Here is a 16438-nt window from a genome sequence, read left to right as displayed (position 1 = left end):
TGTATCTAGAATAATGAGAGACTCCTTCATGGGAAGAAAAGCAAGACAATTTAAAAAATGGATAATGGATTTCAAAGTACATGTGAAAGGAGAATATACAAATTCCTAATAAGCACATGAAGAAATGTTCAACATCATTAATCTTTAGGAAAGTTCAAATTAAAACCACAAGATATCACTCCACACCCACTTGAGTAGTTATAATCAAAAAGGGAGAAAATAGGGGAACCTGGTTCAGGTTCAGAACGGTCAAGTGTTAAGTCGGTTAAGTGTCAGACTCTTGGTTTTGGCTCAGGTCATGATCTCAGGGTTGTGGGATTGAGCCTGGCATGAGACTCCGTGCTGGGTGTGGGGTCTGCTTGGGGTTCTCTCTCTCTCCCCCTCTCCCTCTCCCCTCCTGCTCATGCTCTCTCTCTCTTTAAAATAAATACATAAATCTTTTTTTTTTTTTTCTTTTAAGAGAGAAAATAACAAATGCTGGCTGGGATATGGAGACACTGGACCCCCCATGCAGTGTTGTTGGGAAAATAAATGTTCCACCACTCTGGAAAACAATTTGGCAGTTTTCTAAAAATTTACACAAATTTACCATATTATCCAGCCATTCTACTTTTAAGTATAAGCCCAAGAGAAATGAAACCATGTCCACAAAGACTCGTACATGAATGTTCATAGAACATTATTCATAAAAGCCAAAAAGTGGAAACAACCCAAATGTCCGCCAGCTGATAAGTGGATCAACAGAACGTGCTGGATCTACACATAACGGAAAACTACCTAGCAGTGAAAGGGAGCAAAATACTCCTATATGCTATGAAATGGGCGAAACTTGAAAACATTAAATGAAAGAAGCCCGATGCAAAACACTACCTATTGTATGATTCCATTACTCTGAAATATCCAGAAAAGACAAATATATATAGATAGAAAGTATATTAGTGGGCCAAGTATAATGTAATTAGGGCCAGGAGAGGTTTAGGGGAAAATGGGGATGGGACTTGTTTTAGGGATGATGAAAATCTATTTTTTGGTGGAGCCTGCATAGTCAGCCTCCAACTCTTGGTTTCAGCTCAGGTGTTGATCTCAGGATTGTGAGATTGAGTCCCACATCAGGCTCCCTGATCAGTGGGGAGTCTAAGAGTCTCTCTCTCTCTCTCTGCACCTCCCCCTACTTACGCGTGTGCTCTCTCGAATAAATAAATCTTTAAAAAAAAAATCTTCTTTTAAAAAAATCTATTTATTAAAAAAAAAATCTATTTATTTAAATTCAAGTTAGTTAACATATAATATAGTATTGGGCTCAGGAGTAGAACTTAGTGATTTATCATTTACATACAACACCCAGTGCCCATCGCAACAAGGCATCTTGGGCATCCTAGATGCCCATCACCCATTTAGCCCATCCCTCACCCATCTCCCTTATAATAAGAATCTTCTAACACTGGATTTATTTGCATGATAATATTTGCGCAACTTGGTAAATTTATTAAAAATCATTGTGCATGTGCGTTACATAAAGCTCAGAACTGCTATGAAGTAATAAGCAGAGAAGGAAGTAATGAGACCAAAATGCATTTTGCTTAAATCTGGATGGTAGGATTGGGGCCAATTCCCTATCTTTACTTTGACATATTTCCTAAGTTTGAAGAGATGTGTTATTTTTTGTGTCACACACAAAAAGTTTGTTTAGGAAGGTTGAGCTGCATTACGTAGTTTTACGAAACTACCCAACTGGAAAATAAATGTTAATCTGAATAATGAAACTACTCTTCTATTTATTGTGACATTTCTAAACGCTGTACTTCTTTAAAACATGTACTGTTTTTCCAAGTGGATGGGTTGGCAGCATCTAATCGGTATGGACTAAATACCAGAAGCATGGAAATAGCAACTACTAGATCTACTTGCCACATCACATTGATTCATTCCATAGGCCTCTCTCAATTATCTAGCTGTTTCTGAATCTTTCCATCCTTAAAATGAGAGGAAATACTGGTCAGTAGCAGACTTTCATCTATTTTGGAGCACCTCCCTAGAGTTTGTAATATATACTGTTTCTTTATACACAAAAACAGTTTTTTTCTTTGCTTCAGATTTACTGGAATTCTTCGATGATTCAGTTTTCTCATCTGTTAACTGAGAATGACAGCTGCCTCACAGACTTATGTGAGGACCAAATGAGATAAAGGAAATGTACAACACTCAACAGAGCTCTCCTTTTCCTTCCTCATCCTCCTCTTCAGTGTAGGTGAGATATTCTTTCCAACCGATTCTTGCTACTGTAGTTCTTTTTTTTTTTTTTAAGATTTTATTTATTAATTTGACAGAGAGAGACACAGCGAGAGAAGGAATACAAGCAAGGGGAGTGGGAGAGGGAGAACTAGGCTTCCCTCTGAGCAGGGAGCCCGATGCAGGGCTTGATATCACGACCTGAGCTGAAGGCAGATGCCTAATGCCTGAGCCATCCAGGAGCCCTGCTACTGCAATTCTAAGACCAATTAAATGTGACTTCAGGAAAACTTTTACCATCCCGCCTTTCTTTCCATCCATTCCCCCCCTCCCATCTCTCTCTAAATCTCTTCTTTATGATTCAGAATACATTTTCAGTAGCTTTACCTGAGACTTTTAACTTCTGTTAAATCCCTGGGTCACTCAAGAAGTATTTCAACCACATTTGATTTATTTGGCAATTAACATATTTACATGTGTACTACTTTTAAAACTTGGTTTTAAAATAGTTAAGGGGCACCTGGGTGGCTCAGTAAGTTAAGCGTTGGACTCTTGATTTCAGCTCAGGCCATGATCTCAGGGTTGTGAGATAAAGCTTAAGATTTTCTTCCTCTGCCCCTCCACCCTTTATAAGTAAATAAATAAAATATTAAAACCATTTAAAATATGAAATTTCGGGGTACCTGGCTGGCTCAAGAGAACGCAACTCTTGATTTTAGGGTTGTAAGACTGAGCCCCACATTGGGTGTAGAGATTACTTAAAAATAAAGGCTTTTAAAAAAAATAATAAAATGCTAAATTTCAATCAAATTCAGGATCTATGGAAATCCTGAAGCTCCTATTTCTGTAGAAAAGTACTTTAAGAATAAACCTTAAAACTCTGGTCTGTCATTTTTCTAAGAATATATCTGAAAGATTTCTAAAACTTCATAGGACACTAACATCTTGACCTACTAAAGACATTTTGGTAAATTGACCAAAAAGTCTTATCGGGCGCCTGGGTGGCTCAGTTGTTAGGTCAGGTCATGATCCTGGGATCCTAGGATCCAGCCCCTCATCGGGCTCCCTGCTGGGCAGGAAGCCTGCTTCTCCCTCCTGCTTGTGTTCCCTCTCTCATTGTGTGTCTGTCAAATAAATAAAGAAAAAAAATTTTTTAAAGATTTATTTATTTATTTATTTGATAGACAGAGATCACAAGTAGTCAGAGAAGCAAGCAGAGAGAGAGGAGGAAGGAGACTCCCTGTTGAGCAGAAAGCCTGATGCGGGGCTGGATCCCAGGACCCTGGGATCATGACCTGAGCCAAAGGCAGAGGCTTTAACCCACTGAGCCACCCAGGTGCCCCTAAATAAATAAAATCTTGGGGAAAAAAAAAAAGGAAGTCTCATCAACTATACATATCATGGTGTGCACTGAGTAATGTACACAGAATTATAGAATCACTATGTTGTAAGCTTAACACTAATGTAACATTGTAGGTCAACTATACTTCAGTTACAAAAATTTAATAAATATCTCATCAAATTCTGGTCCAAGATACAATGTAAGTTCAAATTAAGTGTGGTTATTTAAAACTTCAAAACATATATAAATATATCAGAAACAAACTGGAAGTTTTACTGAAAAGGGAAGATACTGAACTTTTGGAGATGTTCAAATATCAGACTTCTATCCTAAATCAGGGGGTGAACTGAAGAATTTTTAAGGTCTTTACAGCAACATGATTCAGGCAGCGGGAGAAAAGTCATATTTCAAAAACTGAGGATGAGGAATTTATATACTATAAATAGAGCATTACATTGTCTGAAAATACTTGTTTTATTTTTATTCATTAGTCATGTGTGTGTGTGTGTGTGTGTGTGCTTGTGTGTGTGTAGTGGGTGATGGAGGGATTGAGAATAGATGCTCCATTAGTCATCTGCCAGAGAGGTAATGACTATCAGGTCAGGTGGTGGCAGGGCCGTGTACTTTTAAAGATACAAATTGTTAATGGCTGGAGTTCACAGGAGCTTGTTGTTGCAGCTGCTGTTGCTGTTGTTGACATTTTTTTTTTTTAAGATTTTATTTATTTATTTGAGAGAGAGAGAGAGAGAGAAAGAGCTTGAGAGTGGGGAGGGTCAGAGGGAGCAGACTCCCTGCTGAGCAGGGAGCATGATGTGGGACTCGATCCCAGGACTCCAGATCATGACCTGAGCTGCAGTAGCTCAACCAACTGAGCCACCCAGGCACCCTTTTGTTGTTGATATCTTACCCTCCACTCTTAGGATAGAAAAGCTGCTTTGGGGCAAACAATGGGACTCAACCTTCCCATTACCACCAATGGAGATAACAATACATATCTTTTGATATCAAAACAAAGATTTTCTTCTAAAATTATCTTTCTTCTATTAGGTTTTTTTTTTTTAAGATTTTATTTAATTATTTGAGAGAGAGAGAGGGAGAGCAGAGTGAGAGAGAGAGAGAGAGAGAGCAGAGAGGGAGAGTTAGAGGGAGCAGCAGACTCCCAGCTGAGCAGAGAGTCTGATGTGGGGCTTGATCCCAAGACCCTGAGACCATGACCTGAGCAGAAGGCTGACACTTACCAACAAAGCCCCCCAGGCGCCCCTCTTCTATAGGGTTTCATGTCAAGGATAATTTATTTTGAAATTTGAAATAACATTAAAATAGGGAATTATATTTTACTTTGACAAAACATGGGCATGGGTTAGAAATAGTGAAGAAATACCCCTGCATGGGTAATCTTTATTGCTCAGTTAAAATTAGCCACACGAATCAAATACTTGTGCTGACTAAAAATCTTCATTGAATTTTTAAATTTTATTTTAAAAATTATTTATTTATTAAAGATTTATTTTATTTTATTTTATTTTATTTGGCAGAGAGAGAAATCACAAGCAGGCAGAGAGGCAGGCAGAGAGAGAGGGGGAAGCAGGCTCCCCGCTGAGCAGAAAGCCCAACTTGGGGCTTGATCCAGGACCCTGAGATCATGATCTGAGCCGAAGGCAGAGGCCTAACCCACTGAGCCATCCAGGTGCCCCTCTTCATCGAATTTTTGGGCTAACAAAGACATCCAATATCTTAGTTTTAGAGGAGAGAGCATGGGAAGCAGAGATCTAGCAGTCTCATGGCTGGGATACTCCCAGAACTTGTTATTCTGATGTTACAATGTGTCAATAAGGAGGAACTCCAGAAGATAAATAGGAGTACTATATTTTACTCCCCATTCCTGTAAAATGGGCAGCTTGTCAAATTTCCCCCTCAAATTGGAAATACTTCAAACCAGATATTCTGGATTCTAATAAATTTAACTTCTGTATTAAGTTAGATGGATCTTGTTCATTTTTGCTGGGCATCTGATTTCCAATGGAAACTGTGGAAGCCATACAAAGGCAGATTTTTCTTCTATGTTTTTCCTTCTGAAGAGCAGTCACCTAACAGCATCGTATTAGGATCTGAATGACAGGCCTATGAGTACTCTTAAAGTGTCAAGTGCAATGTTACAGGTTTTAAATTCAAATCAAACTAAAACAATTTGGAATTAAAATTTGATTTGTTGATGGCTCCTATCTTCTTGTGTCAAAGAAGAAGCAAACAAAACATTGCTGGGATGCAAAGGAATCTCACTTTACAAAAAATGTTTCTCTGAAAAGTTGACTATAAATTGAATTTAAATACAATGCTGGAATTATTGAAAATGTTTCTATAGGGGCACCTTGGTGGTTCAGTGGGTTAAGGCCTCTGCCTTCGGCTCAGGTTGTGATCCCAGGGTCCTGGGATCAAGACCCACATCAGGCTCTCTGCTCAGCGGGGAGCCTGCTTCCCTTCCTCTCTCTCTGCCTGCCTCTCTGCCTACTTGTGATCTCTGTCAAATAAATAAAATCTTAAAAAAAAAATGTTTCTATAAAATAATCATTCCATAATTTACCTGCAACTAATTCATTTCAATATTGTCAAGTTTTTAACTCTAATGCTCACATTACTTAAGGAAAAATTAATTACTATTAATATTTCCCTAAAAAATATGCAAGAAAATCATACTATGAAACTACACCAATGTATTAAAGTTCTTATTTTAAGAGCTTCTTAAATAAAGTATGTCCTGAGTTAAAACCAAGCATAGCAAAAGCTACATCAATATTTTCAGGGTTTCAAGATATCACTTGGAAAATTATGGCTCCAATAACAAATTGTTTTTGCAGATCACCCTTCTAAAGAGAAGCAGTGAAACACAAAAATTACTGCATTAATCTCTTGTTTAGGCATCAGCTAACATACCCAACAAGATCTATCTTTTTTGTTAGTGACACGACCACCATGAATCCTAATTCAAATGAGTAATTAATACTTCCAGTGTTTGATGGTGCTCATGAAGGACCTTCTCGGCTGCATCATGAAAGGTAGTATTTGCTCTTTGGAATATGATGTGTGAACGGGACCGGACACGGCAACTCATGACAAGAGACAGTAACACTAGAAAGCACTAACACAGTACTAACTAGACAGCCAGGGGCTGTTCTGTACATTTTACCTACATTCATTTGATCCTCTTAATACTTCTATGAGTTGGAGACTGTTTTTATCCTCACTTACAGGTATGAATACTTAGTCACTTGCCAAAGGTCACCCATTAAAACAATGGAGAAAGGACCCAATGTTGGATGGCCTAACTCCAGAGTCTGTGCTCTCACCCAGGGCTCTTTCCCTCCAGGTTTGCCTCAAGACTCCAGTAATGCAGTGATGGCCATAGTATGACCAGCGATGCACAATTCTACTCCTCATTCACTAGTGTAAATCTAGCTCGGGTCAGTTGAACCCTCCGCACAAAAGCTTTTACTGGCTATCATGCATATTCTGGCAGTTTCAATCCGACCCTGGAGCATTTCACAAAAGGTGCAATTCTAACAGATTACTTACTTTTTGGTGGAGCTCAACACGGAGCCTAAAATGCCTCAGAAATGACTCAATCAGATCACACGAAAATTTAGGACCGTAAAACTCATATTACTACATTTAACACAGCATGCTTAACGTTTACAACTGGACCTATACTTCCAAAATCCCTGCGCCTGATTTGCTCTCTTAGTGAGTTCAGCTAATCTCCCTTTCTACTTCCAATAAATAAAGCATACCCGGCAAATGCTGTCCAAGGCAAGTTTGCAGACACGTATCTGAATTTAGTATCATTCTCATTCAGATCAAATGTCAGGGTAAAGGCAGGTCCTTTCAGGTGGCCTGGTTGGCTGCCCTTTGCCCAGGAACACCTTTTGCTTTTCTGAATTTCACAGTAAAGTGTAGCAACATGTTACAGCTCCCGCTGAAAATGTAAATAGGATATTACAGTCGTCAGCCAAGAGCTGGCCCGAACGTTGCCCAAAGGAATATTCATACTTAAATTTATACTAATTTATTTATTTATTTATTTTTAAAAGATTTTATTTATTTATTTGACAGAGAGAGATCACAAGCAGGCAGAGAGGCAGGCAGAGAGAGAGGAGGAAGCAGGCTCCCCGCTGAGCAGAGAGCACGATGCGGGGCTCGATCCCAGGACCCTGAGATCATGACCCGAGCCGAAGGCAGCGGCTCAACCCACTGAGCCACCCAGGCGCCCCTAAATTTATACTAATTTATATGTCACAGTCTTTTTTTTTTTTTAAAGATTTATTTATTTATTTATTTGACAGAGAGAGATCACAAGTAGGCAGAGAGGCAGACAGAGAGAGAGGAAGGGAAGCAGGCTTCCTGCTGAGCAGCGAGCCCGATGCGGGACTCGATCCCAGGACTCTGGGATCATGACCTGAGCCGAAGGCAGCGGCTTAACCCACTGAGCCACCCAAGCGCCCCTGTCACAATCTTTGAAGAGCAAAAATGCCTCGACTACTTAATAGTGGTCAAATAAAGCTATTTCAAATCCGGTTGTAATAAGTACCTTTAGGTTAAATAGCAAGCAACTTAAACTTTAAAATGCCAAGAGTATAGAGAGGCAAGGTGATAGTAGCAGAGTAGTTTTGGGAGCTCCCAGGATCCACTCACAAAAAATGGTGATAGATGCAATGTTGGAAAAAAAATTCAAGTCTGTAGGCAACATCTTTACCAAAAACCAGGTGAAAAATGGTCCTGGAAATCTAGAATGGGTAGAGTCAAACTACACTTAACAAAAATGGGGCGACCACAGGTGCGCCTGGGTAACTCAGTTGACTAAGCGTCTGATTATGGTTCTGGTCGTGATCTCAGGGTCTGGGGGTCGAGCCCTAAGTGGAGCCCCCAGTTGAGCCTCTGCTTAGCAGGGAGTCTGCTTGTTCCTCTCCTCTGCCCAACAACTTACTCACCCCCTGCCCCCACCCCTGCTCATGCTCTCTCTCTCTCTCAAATAAAATCTTAAAAAAAAAAAAAAAAAAAAAAATGATGACCACAGCTGTGCTGGCTGAAGTGGAGGTTTGAAAATGTGGTCTTCTAACATTCAAAGCAGCCAAAGAATCCAGAAATCACCAGGTTATCATCCAAAGAAAGGGGATGCTCTTCCCCACTTGAAATGGGAGCCCCACAAGTGAGTCTAAGAACCACAGGGAGAATTGGGAGGATGCCTGGTAGGGTTTCTCTTGCCCATGAGTGCAAGGAAATGTCCCATCTAGGACTTCCTATTTTATAGAAAATATGGAGGAGAAAAGAATATGCTAAATAATACCATAAAAATGCAATCAGCCAAATGTGTGAAATCCTATAGGATAAATAACCTGGTCTCTTCAATAAAATGGCATGACAATGTGGGGATGACGGGAAGGAAAATTAAAAAAGACCTAAAGACATAGCAACTAAATGAAATATATAAATTTTGTTAGGATCCTGATTTGAAGTCACCAACTCCTTAAAAATTTTTTTCTTGAGACAACTGGGGGAAACTGAATATGGGCTAAGGATTAGACTATATTAACAAATTACCAATTAACTTCGTAGGTGTGACACTGGTACTGTGGTATGTTTTTTTAAAAAAAATCCTAATCTGTTAAAGATACTTAGAGGAATATATACCAATGAAATAATATGATGTCTGGGATTTACTTTAAAATATTACTGTGGCTGCCACAGGAGCATGGGAGAGACCATGAATTCTGTTTCAAGGCATCTTTGAGCTTGTCAAGTAATGTCATGAGCAAAGCTCACCCTGCCAAGCTGGAAAATTTAGGGAAGAAGTTGTAACTGAAATTAAATGGTGGCAGACATGTCCAAGGAATATTGGGGGATTTGATAGCTTTATGAAACTTGTGATAAATGAATGCATTGAGACAGCAGTCAGTGGGCAACAGAACAGAACAATACAAAAAAGTGGTAATACAAGGAAACAGTATCATCATATTTAAGCCTTGGAACAACTATAAGCTAAGACTTGTTCACCACAGGAATCAATTGCTTCTAACATGTCTCCTTTCCAATGAGCCAGTTTTACTATGAGATGAAAATCAGGGCTGCAAACATTTTTATATTAAATTCTTTATTAAATACATTTTTGTAATAGTAAAAAAAAATCCTCAGCAAGAAGGTGGAAGAGTTGAACAGAGAACAGCAACATTTTGATAACCATTGTAAGTATAGTTCATAAAACTTTGTTTCTATATTTGCATGACTGAAATTTTTCTTTTTTCTTTTTTTTTTAGATTTTATTTTTAAGTCATCTCCACACCCAACACAGGGCTCAAATTTACAACCCTGAGATCAAGAGTCCCATGCTCATCGACTGATCCAGCTAGGCACCCCTGTGATTGAAATTTTTTCAAAATTAAAAAACTAAATAGAAAAAGTCTAGGCACAGCATGATTTAGAATATCTAATTACTATATTAAAACTTACGAAATAAAAGGAGCAAAGGAGAATAGGATTTATTTTTAAACGTTTAAAAATTCTTCAATCTTTTTTTTGTAGAGTAATTGCCATACTCTTTAGGTTAGTCTAGTAATACAAAGACAAAACCATCACTTAAAAATATGTTGTTATAAAAAAAAAGCCCACAAGATTTTGGGAATTTTTGCCAAATTTAAAACATTCTCCAAAGAGAACACTCTCTAGCATAGATTTCCAAGGCAAAGTGTCTGTGTCTGGTATCACTCTTTTGAACATTCTCTACTGTTGCTCAAATAGGAGACAAACCACATTTCCAAGATTGTAAATTATTACCTAGGAAAGTTTTGGCAATTTCCCATTCAGTCACATTTTCCAGTCATTTGGTTCTCATGTTTATGGACCTGGCTGTTCACTTTTAGCCAATGTCCAGGAGGGACTCTGCTCTAGGCAATTTTTTTTTCCTTCAATTGTGACATCTTTGTGAGTTAGCTATTATACAATATTATCAAAGCATACTGCTTTCTGACTCATATTACCCAGAAGACAATTCAGGAATGAACTTGGACTAGAATTTTATATAGCATGCTGAGTTTCTTAAAGGTTTTGGTACCTATTTTTCTATAACCGTTGAAGGTCCTTTTCCTTTTCTTTTCCATACAACATATTATTTGAATAGTTCAAGTGCCCTGCATGTATTTCTATAATTTTCTTAGCCACAGGCAACTCCTGTAATGAGAAATAGATATCTGATCTTATTTGGCAGGTTAAACCACAGTGTAGGGCAATGCTGTCTCCTCATTTTCTGTTCTATATACATTACACAGTTTGCTCCTCTGGTTTTTGAGCACATGCCAGATCTTCTCAAAGATCTTCCTCCTTTGTTCTCTATATTTATAAATGTAAACACTACATAATTTCCCTGACAAAATTACCCCAAATCACCTAAAAATGATTTTAGAAGTACAAATGATTTGGGAACCAGAGACCGTGATATTAAGCAACTGATAGGATAGTAGGAGGAAGAATAGTGAGGGGAGACTTTGTTTCCAAAAAAACATATATACTCACTGATATGAGTAGGACTCACTTCCTATTCTAGTAAGGGCCTGAGGAGGTGACCCAGAACTCTAATCTCAGCTTCCTCATCTCCCCATGGAGATAAGAGTACCTGTTGCAACCTTTCCACATGATGCAAAAAGATGACTAGATCAGTGTTTGAGAACCAGTTTGAGCTCTTTGTTAGAAGGACCTCAGGTTTATAGCCTGCAAGGTGTGAAACTGGATGTTCAGGTGAGTAATTACAGGGAGCCATACAGTTCTCAAAGGCAGGGTCAAAACTCTTTGTACCTCAGATATTGCAATAATTGGGAAGAAGATATCTTAATGTTAACAACTCCTGACTTAATTAAAAGCTTGGAATTCCTTAACATACTTCTACTGATAGAACATACTAACATCAAATTTGACAAATCCCTTTTTGGTCAGATAGAATAAGCACACAGGTGTCTAAGATAAGCTAAAAGGAAAGGGAAAAAAACCCCCTAAACTTCTAAATTTATAAGTTTATATTTAATGTAAATAGGTGCTCTTGAAGATCATCAGCAGTACACTGAAACTTAAAGAATCAATGGGAGAGGAGCAGCGAGGAACAGGACTGATGAAAAGACAGAACAAATAAGAAGTTTCAAAGGTGAAACTGAAGAGAGGAAATGACTTAGCCACAGTTCCAGGAGGGAGTTCCAGTTAGGTGAGTTGTAGGTGATGATATGACCTGGGAAAGCTCATTAATACAAAGGACAAGATTCCAGGAGCTAACTGCAGAGTGTCCTCAGGAGTCATGGACACAATATACAATGACAATAATGTAAAAAATATTCTCCTCACATTGGAGAAAATCTTGATATCTTTCTCTTTTAATACTCAGGGTAAAGTCAACTATAAAAAAACAAAACAAAATAAAAAAGAACTCAGAGCAGTTTTGGCTACTGAACCGTAAATAGCTGATATAATGGTAGCAAAAACTAATACTACAAAAAAGTTGAGGTGAAGGAAAAATATGCCTATTAGTCTAGTCTAAATTTCAGTTATTCATCATTTTGGGGAGATCCCCAAATGCACTATCTCCGACCAGGGGGGTACAGTTGCAAATCAGAGGGGCATGGGTCCTATCCCTCTAACAGGCTGCAAGGCTACAGAAACATGGCTGTGATCTGGGTAGAACATGGCCAAGGACTGAATTATTGGCATTTATAAAACCATGGTGAAAGTGAGTGCAGACATGTTCAACTGGAATTCTTCAAATTTGGAGTACTTCAAATTTTTTAAAAGACTTTTATTTATTTATTTGAAAGAGAGAGAGCTCAAGCAGTGGGGACTGGCAGGCAGAGGGAGAGGGAAAAGTGGGCTCCTTGCTGGGCAGGGAGGCTGATGTGAGGCTTGATCCCAAGACCCTGGGATCATGACCCAAGCTGAAGGCAGAGGCTCAACTGACTGAGCCACCTAGGTGGCCAGGGAGCACTTCATATTTTATTTTATTATTTTATGATTGTTTAAAGTTTTTATTTATTTATTTGAGAGACAGAATGAGAGAGAACTAGCATGGGGGGGGGGGCGTCCAGAGGCAGAAGCAGACTCCCTACTGAGTGGACAGCCATATGCAGGACTCAGTCCTGGGACTCCAGGATCATGACCTGAGCTGAAGGCTGTCGCTTATCCAACCAAGCCACCCAGGTGCCCCGGCACTTCATATTTTAAAACTAAATCTAATTCAGGGATCTAGAAAGCCTTCTGGTAGAAGTAATACTCAAACTAAGTTTTGACTGAAGAAAGGAAGGGAAGCCAATGGGGTACAGCATGTGTTCAATTCTCATGAAATGAAACAGCATTATGCTCTTGAGGAACCAAAATCAGTGTAGCTTGCCTGGAGAGGAGTGCCATGATGGTATGATGGCAGACTAAGCAATAGGGAGGATCCAGAATTTGAAGGATCTTTATATGCCATGCTAAAATTTGGGCTTTATTCTAAATCCAGTGACGACCAAAATATTTTTTTAAAGATTAATTTATTGGAGAGAGAGAGAGAGAGAGAAAGAGCATGCACAGGGGGAGGGGCAGAGGAGAGACAATCTCCAGGGGACTCTGCAGAGTGCAGAGCCCCACATGGGCTCAATCTCATGATCCTGAGATCATGACCTGAACCCAAACCAAGAGTCCAGTGCTTAACCGACTGGGCCACCCAGGCACGCCATCACTAAAATATTTTAAGCAAGAAACAATAGAATCAGATCTGTCTTTTGGAGATCACTCAGGCATCAGTGGTAGGTAAGGGAACAAGTAAGGTGGGAAGGCTTAAACTAACACAAGAAGAAAGGTAATGGAATAGTTATGATACAGATAAGGAAAGAAATGAAATATGTACTGAGAAAGGGATTGGATGTGGGGATGAGTGAAAGGAAGGTACTACAATGACTGCCAGCCCTCAAGTTTGAATGTAGTGCCACCTAATAAGATAGGTAATAGAAGAGAAACAGAGTTGTTTTTTTGAAGGTGTGTGGGGAAGAAAGTGGAAGGATTATCAATCTAGTTTTACTTGAGCTTGAGGTACCAGAGCGAAATATAAGTACACGTTATTCTTTTGATGCCAACGTAACAGAGATCAATTATACCTGCTCAAACATGTTTCTTGGAGACATATTTTAGAACATTTTATGTGATATGAGGCCCCTTAAAAAGGAAGAGGACTAAATAAGCAAGTTGTATGGTGGTCACTATAAAATAGAAAAATAGTACTTAACAATATGGAGAAATAGTTCCTAATAATATGTAACCTAAGACCTCATTTCATTTACAAATAAAATATGGGAGCATGGGTAACAAGTCCAATCTGCTCTCCATTAGACATAAGAATAGTAAAGCAGATATGATAAAATAAGATGTACTATTTTTATCTTTTTGAAATTATACCTTGAGTGGTCTTGTATAGTACATACTGGTAGTAGAGAAGAAAAAAATTAATGCAATCAATTTTATGTGCAATTTTCCTCGGTAGCTAATTATTGAACCTTTTCCCCCTTATTAATTGTTCAATATTTTTTGTCCTATTTTTCAAACAAGTGGTTATTAACTATATTAATTTTCTTTAGAAACGTACTAGTTCATTAAGGATGTTTTCTGGCAACCTAAGTACATAAAAACACTACGGTACTTAAAAGATTAAGCGTGACTTTTCGGTGTATATTATATTCATTCAAACATCATTTAATGACCTAGGAAAACATCTTTGCAGCTGTTCATCTAGGATTTTACGTTGTATTCACGGCGTGAATCAAAAGATTCTGCTATGAATCCTATTTGTCAACCCATTCATTCTGAAACACCTAATTGTTAGTCTAACAAGTCTCCTTCAAAGTTATCTTTCTCTCTCTTCACACCATCGTCAAGATCTAAAGTTTTTCACCCTCCCTTCTCCCAAAGAAAAAAATGGAAACATTCACTCCTGCTTCACCCCCACCCCCACCCCAACCAACCCACACCAGAATAGTAAAGAAGGGGGTAGGCAAAGTGGAACAAGTTGCGACCGGCGACCGGGAGCACAGAATTAGAACCAAAGCTCGGGCTTGAAACGGAGACCGGGAATCAGTCACCAACGTCCGGAAGGATCTGGGCAATTTGCCAAAAGAGAGCAACCCCCCCCTCCCCCCCACGCCCAAGTATCAATAACTGACTGGTGCTAAGAAACCAGCGAAAGAGCGAGTGACAACCAGAGAAAGAGGCCCGACCCTCTGGGACACCCTGAAACACGCAAGGAATGCGAAAGAAACGGCAGGAATCCGGGACCGGCGGCGGTCGGCCGGAGCGCCAGTCAGGTTAAAACAGCTTTTCTAAGGCACGCAGGCTGCTGAGACTCTTGGGTGGGGAACGACGTTCGGGAGGTTGGTAATTGAGCAAGGGAAACTGATGGTTGGGAGCACGAGACCCTCTGGCTCCCCAAAGTTAAGAGTCTCGGTGGACCACCGTCCAGGAACCGCAGCGAGACACCCGGAGCAAGTCGGGAGGGCCAGGGGGCGGGGTCAGAGCTCCTACCCCGCCTCAAGCGCCCTTACTGGGTCCTCAGTACGCCTGCGTTTGGTGAGGCCTCACTCTATTTGGCTGCTAGGCTTGCGGCGGCAGCGGCGTTCTCTACCCGGCATGCTGTGCGGGAGTGACGGCCCTACGTCTATCCCCTTCCCAACCCTGCCCCCTCTTCCCCCTCCCGCCACGGCCCCCCCTTTCCCTAAAGTGAGTGAGTGAGACGGGCAGATGGAGGAGGGACTGTAATGGCGGCGGCCGGCAGCTCCCTGCTCTGACCCACGGCAAGCATACAGCAACGACCCCCTCCTCGCCCCTTTCTCAGGCGGCCTCCGCCCCGCGGCCAGCGCGGGGCCACCCTCCCCGGCCCTTCCCCCAGCCGTCGGCTTCTCGCCCTGCGCCCCGGCCGGGGCCCCACACACAATGGACGAGCTCGCCGGAGGCGGTGGTGGAGGCCCGGGGATGGCAGCCCCTCCAAGGCAGCAGCAGGGACCTGGGGGGAACATGAGCCCTTCGCCAGGGGGAAATGGAGCGGCGGGCGGTGGGGGTCCTCCAGCCGCCGAGGGTGCGGGCTCCGCGGCAGGCCCGGAGCTGTCCCGGCCGCAGCAGTACACTATTCCGGGGATCCTGCACTACATCCAGCACGAGTGGGCTCGGTTCGAGATGGAGCGGGCGCACTGGGAGGTGGAGCGGGCCGAACTGCAGGTACCTTGCTGGGGTCGGTGTGCGGGACGGCTGCGGCGGCGGGGTTCCCGGCTGGGGGGGTGGGGCCGGACTCCCCTCTGTCGGAGCCCCGGGCCTTGAGGGTTGAGGGGAACCTACCTGTGCAGCTCGGGGGGCGATAGTCCTGCCTACGGTTCTGGCGACGGCTCTTCCGAGAGTCCCCCTCCCCCTTTCCCGCAGAATCTTGTTCCCCAACCCTTACTAGCTGCGCGGTGCGGGCTTCCTTGGGGCAGCCATTTTGACTTTTAGTATGGCGTCTGCGGGGGCTCCTCTGGAGGCGGCCTGCCTGGCCTCCGGGGTTTGGGGCTAAACTCTTCTCTGTGGGAGAGTCCGGCGCGGGGTTATTGGGCATTAAGCTTGCTTTTGATTGTGCCTGTTGCGACGGAGAGCCCGAGGAGAGGGTCTGGGATGGGCATTTTATTATCTTTTCATCACCCCCCCCATCCGATTTGGCATTTTTGGCCCCCTCTCTCGGAGTTGGTATGCACTTGCCCCTTGACAGCCACGCTTCTTTCCAGGGCTGCTACCAAGCATAATGTCTTGCTGCTCTCTTGAGAAGTTTTCATTTCCTACCGCCAACTTTCAGTA

General features: G+C 41.4%; 2 protein-coding genes across 6 annotated transcripts in view; one reads left to right on the top strand and one right to left on the bottom strand.

Moving 5' to 3' along the window:
- AP4S1 (adaptor related protein complex 4 subunit sigma 1) overlaps positions 1–16263 on the bottom strand; it is a 54237-nt gene extending 37974 nt beyond the window's left edge. For 2 of the 5 annotated variants that reach the window (XM_047737940.1, XM_047737939.1), the window contains exon 1: positions 15950–16116. Coding sequence is in view for 1 of the 5 variants with exons in the window: in XM_047737944.1 (XP_047593900.1) it covers positions 15950–16202 (253 nt within the window). In the remaining 4 variants the exon portion in view is untranslated. Of the gene's footprint in view, positions 1–7141; positions 7261–15949 lie in introns of those variants that run through there. The other 3 variants (XM_047737944.1, XM_047737943.1, XM_047737942.1) reach the window with 3 other exon arrangements.
- The window catches only part of STRN3 (striatin 3), a 120405-nt gene continuing 119248 nt past the window's right edge, over positions 15282–16438 (top strand). The window contains 1 exon segment of the mRNA XM_047737946.1: positions 15282–15832. Coding sequence (XP_047593902.1) covers positions 15551–15832 — 282 coding nt within the window. The 5' untranslated portion in view covers positions 15282–15550.

The sequence above is a fragment of the Lutra lutra genome, chromosome 7 (genome assembly GCF_902655055.1).
Source record: "Lutra lutra chromosome 7, mLutLut1.2, whole genome shotgun sequence".
NCBI classification, from domain to species: Eukaryota; Metazoa; Chordata; class Mammalia; order Carnivora; family Mustelidae; genus Lutra; species Lutra lutra.
Note: the sequence above shows the minus strand (reverse complement) of the source record. Positions and strands in the feature narration are given on the sequence as shown.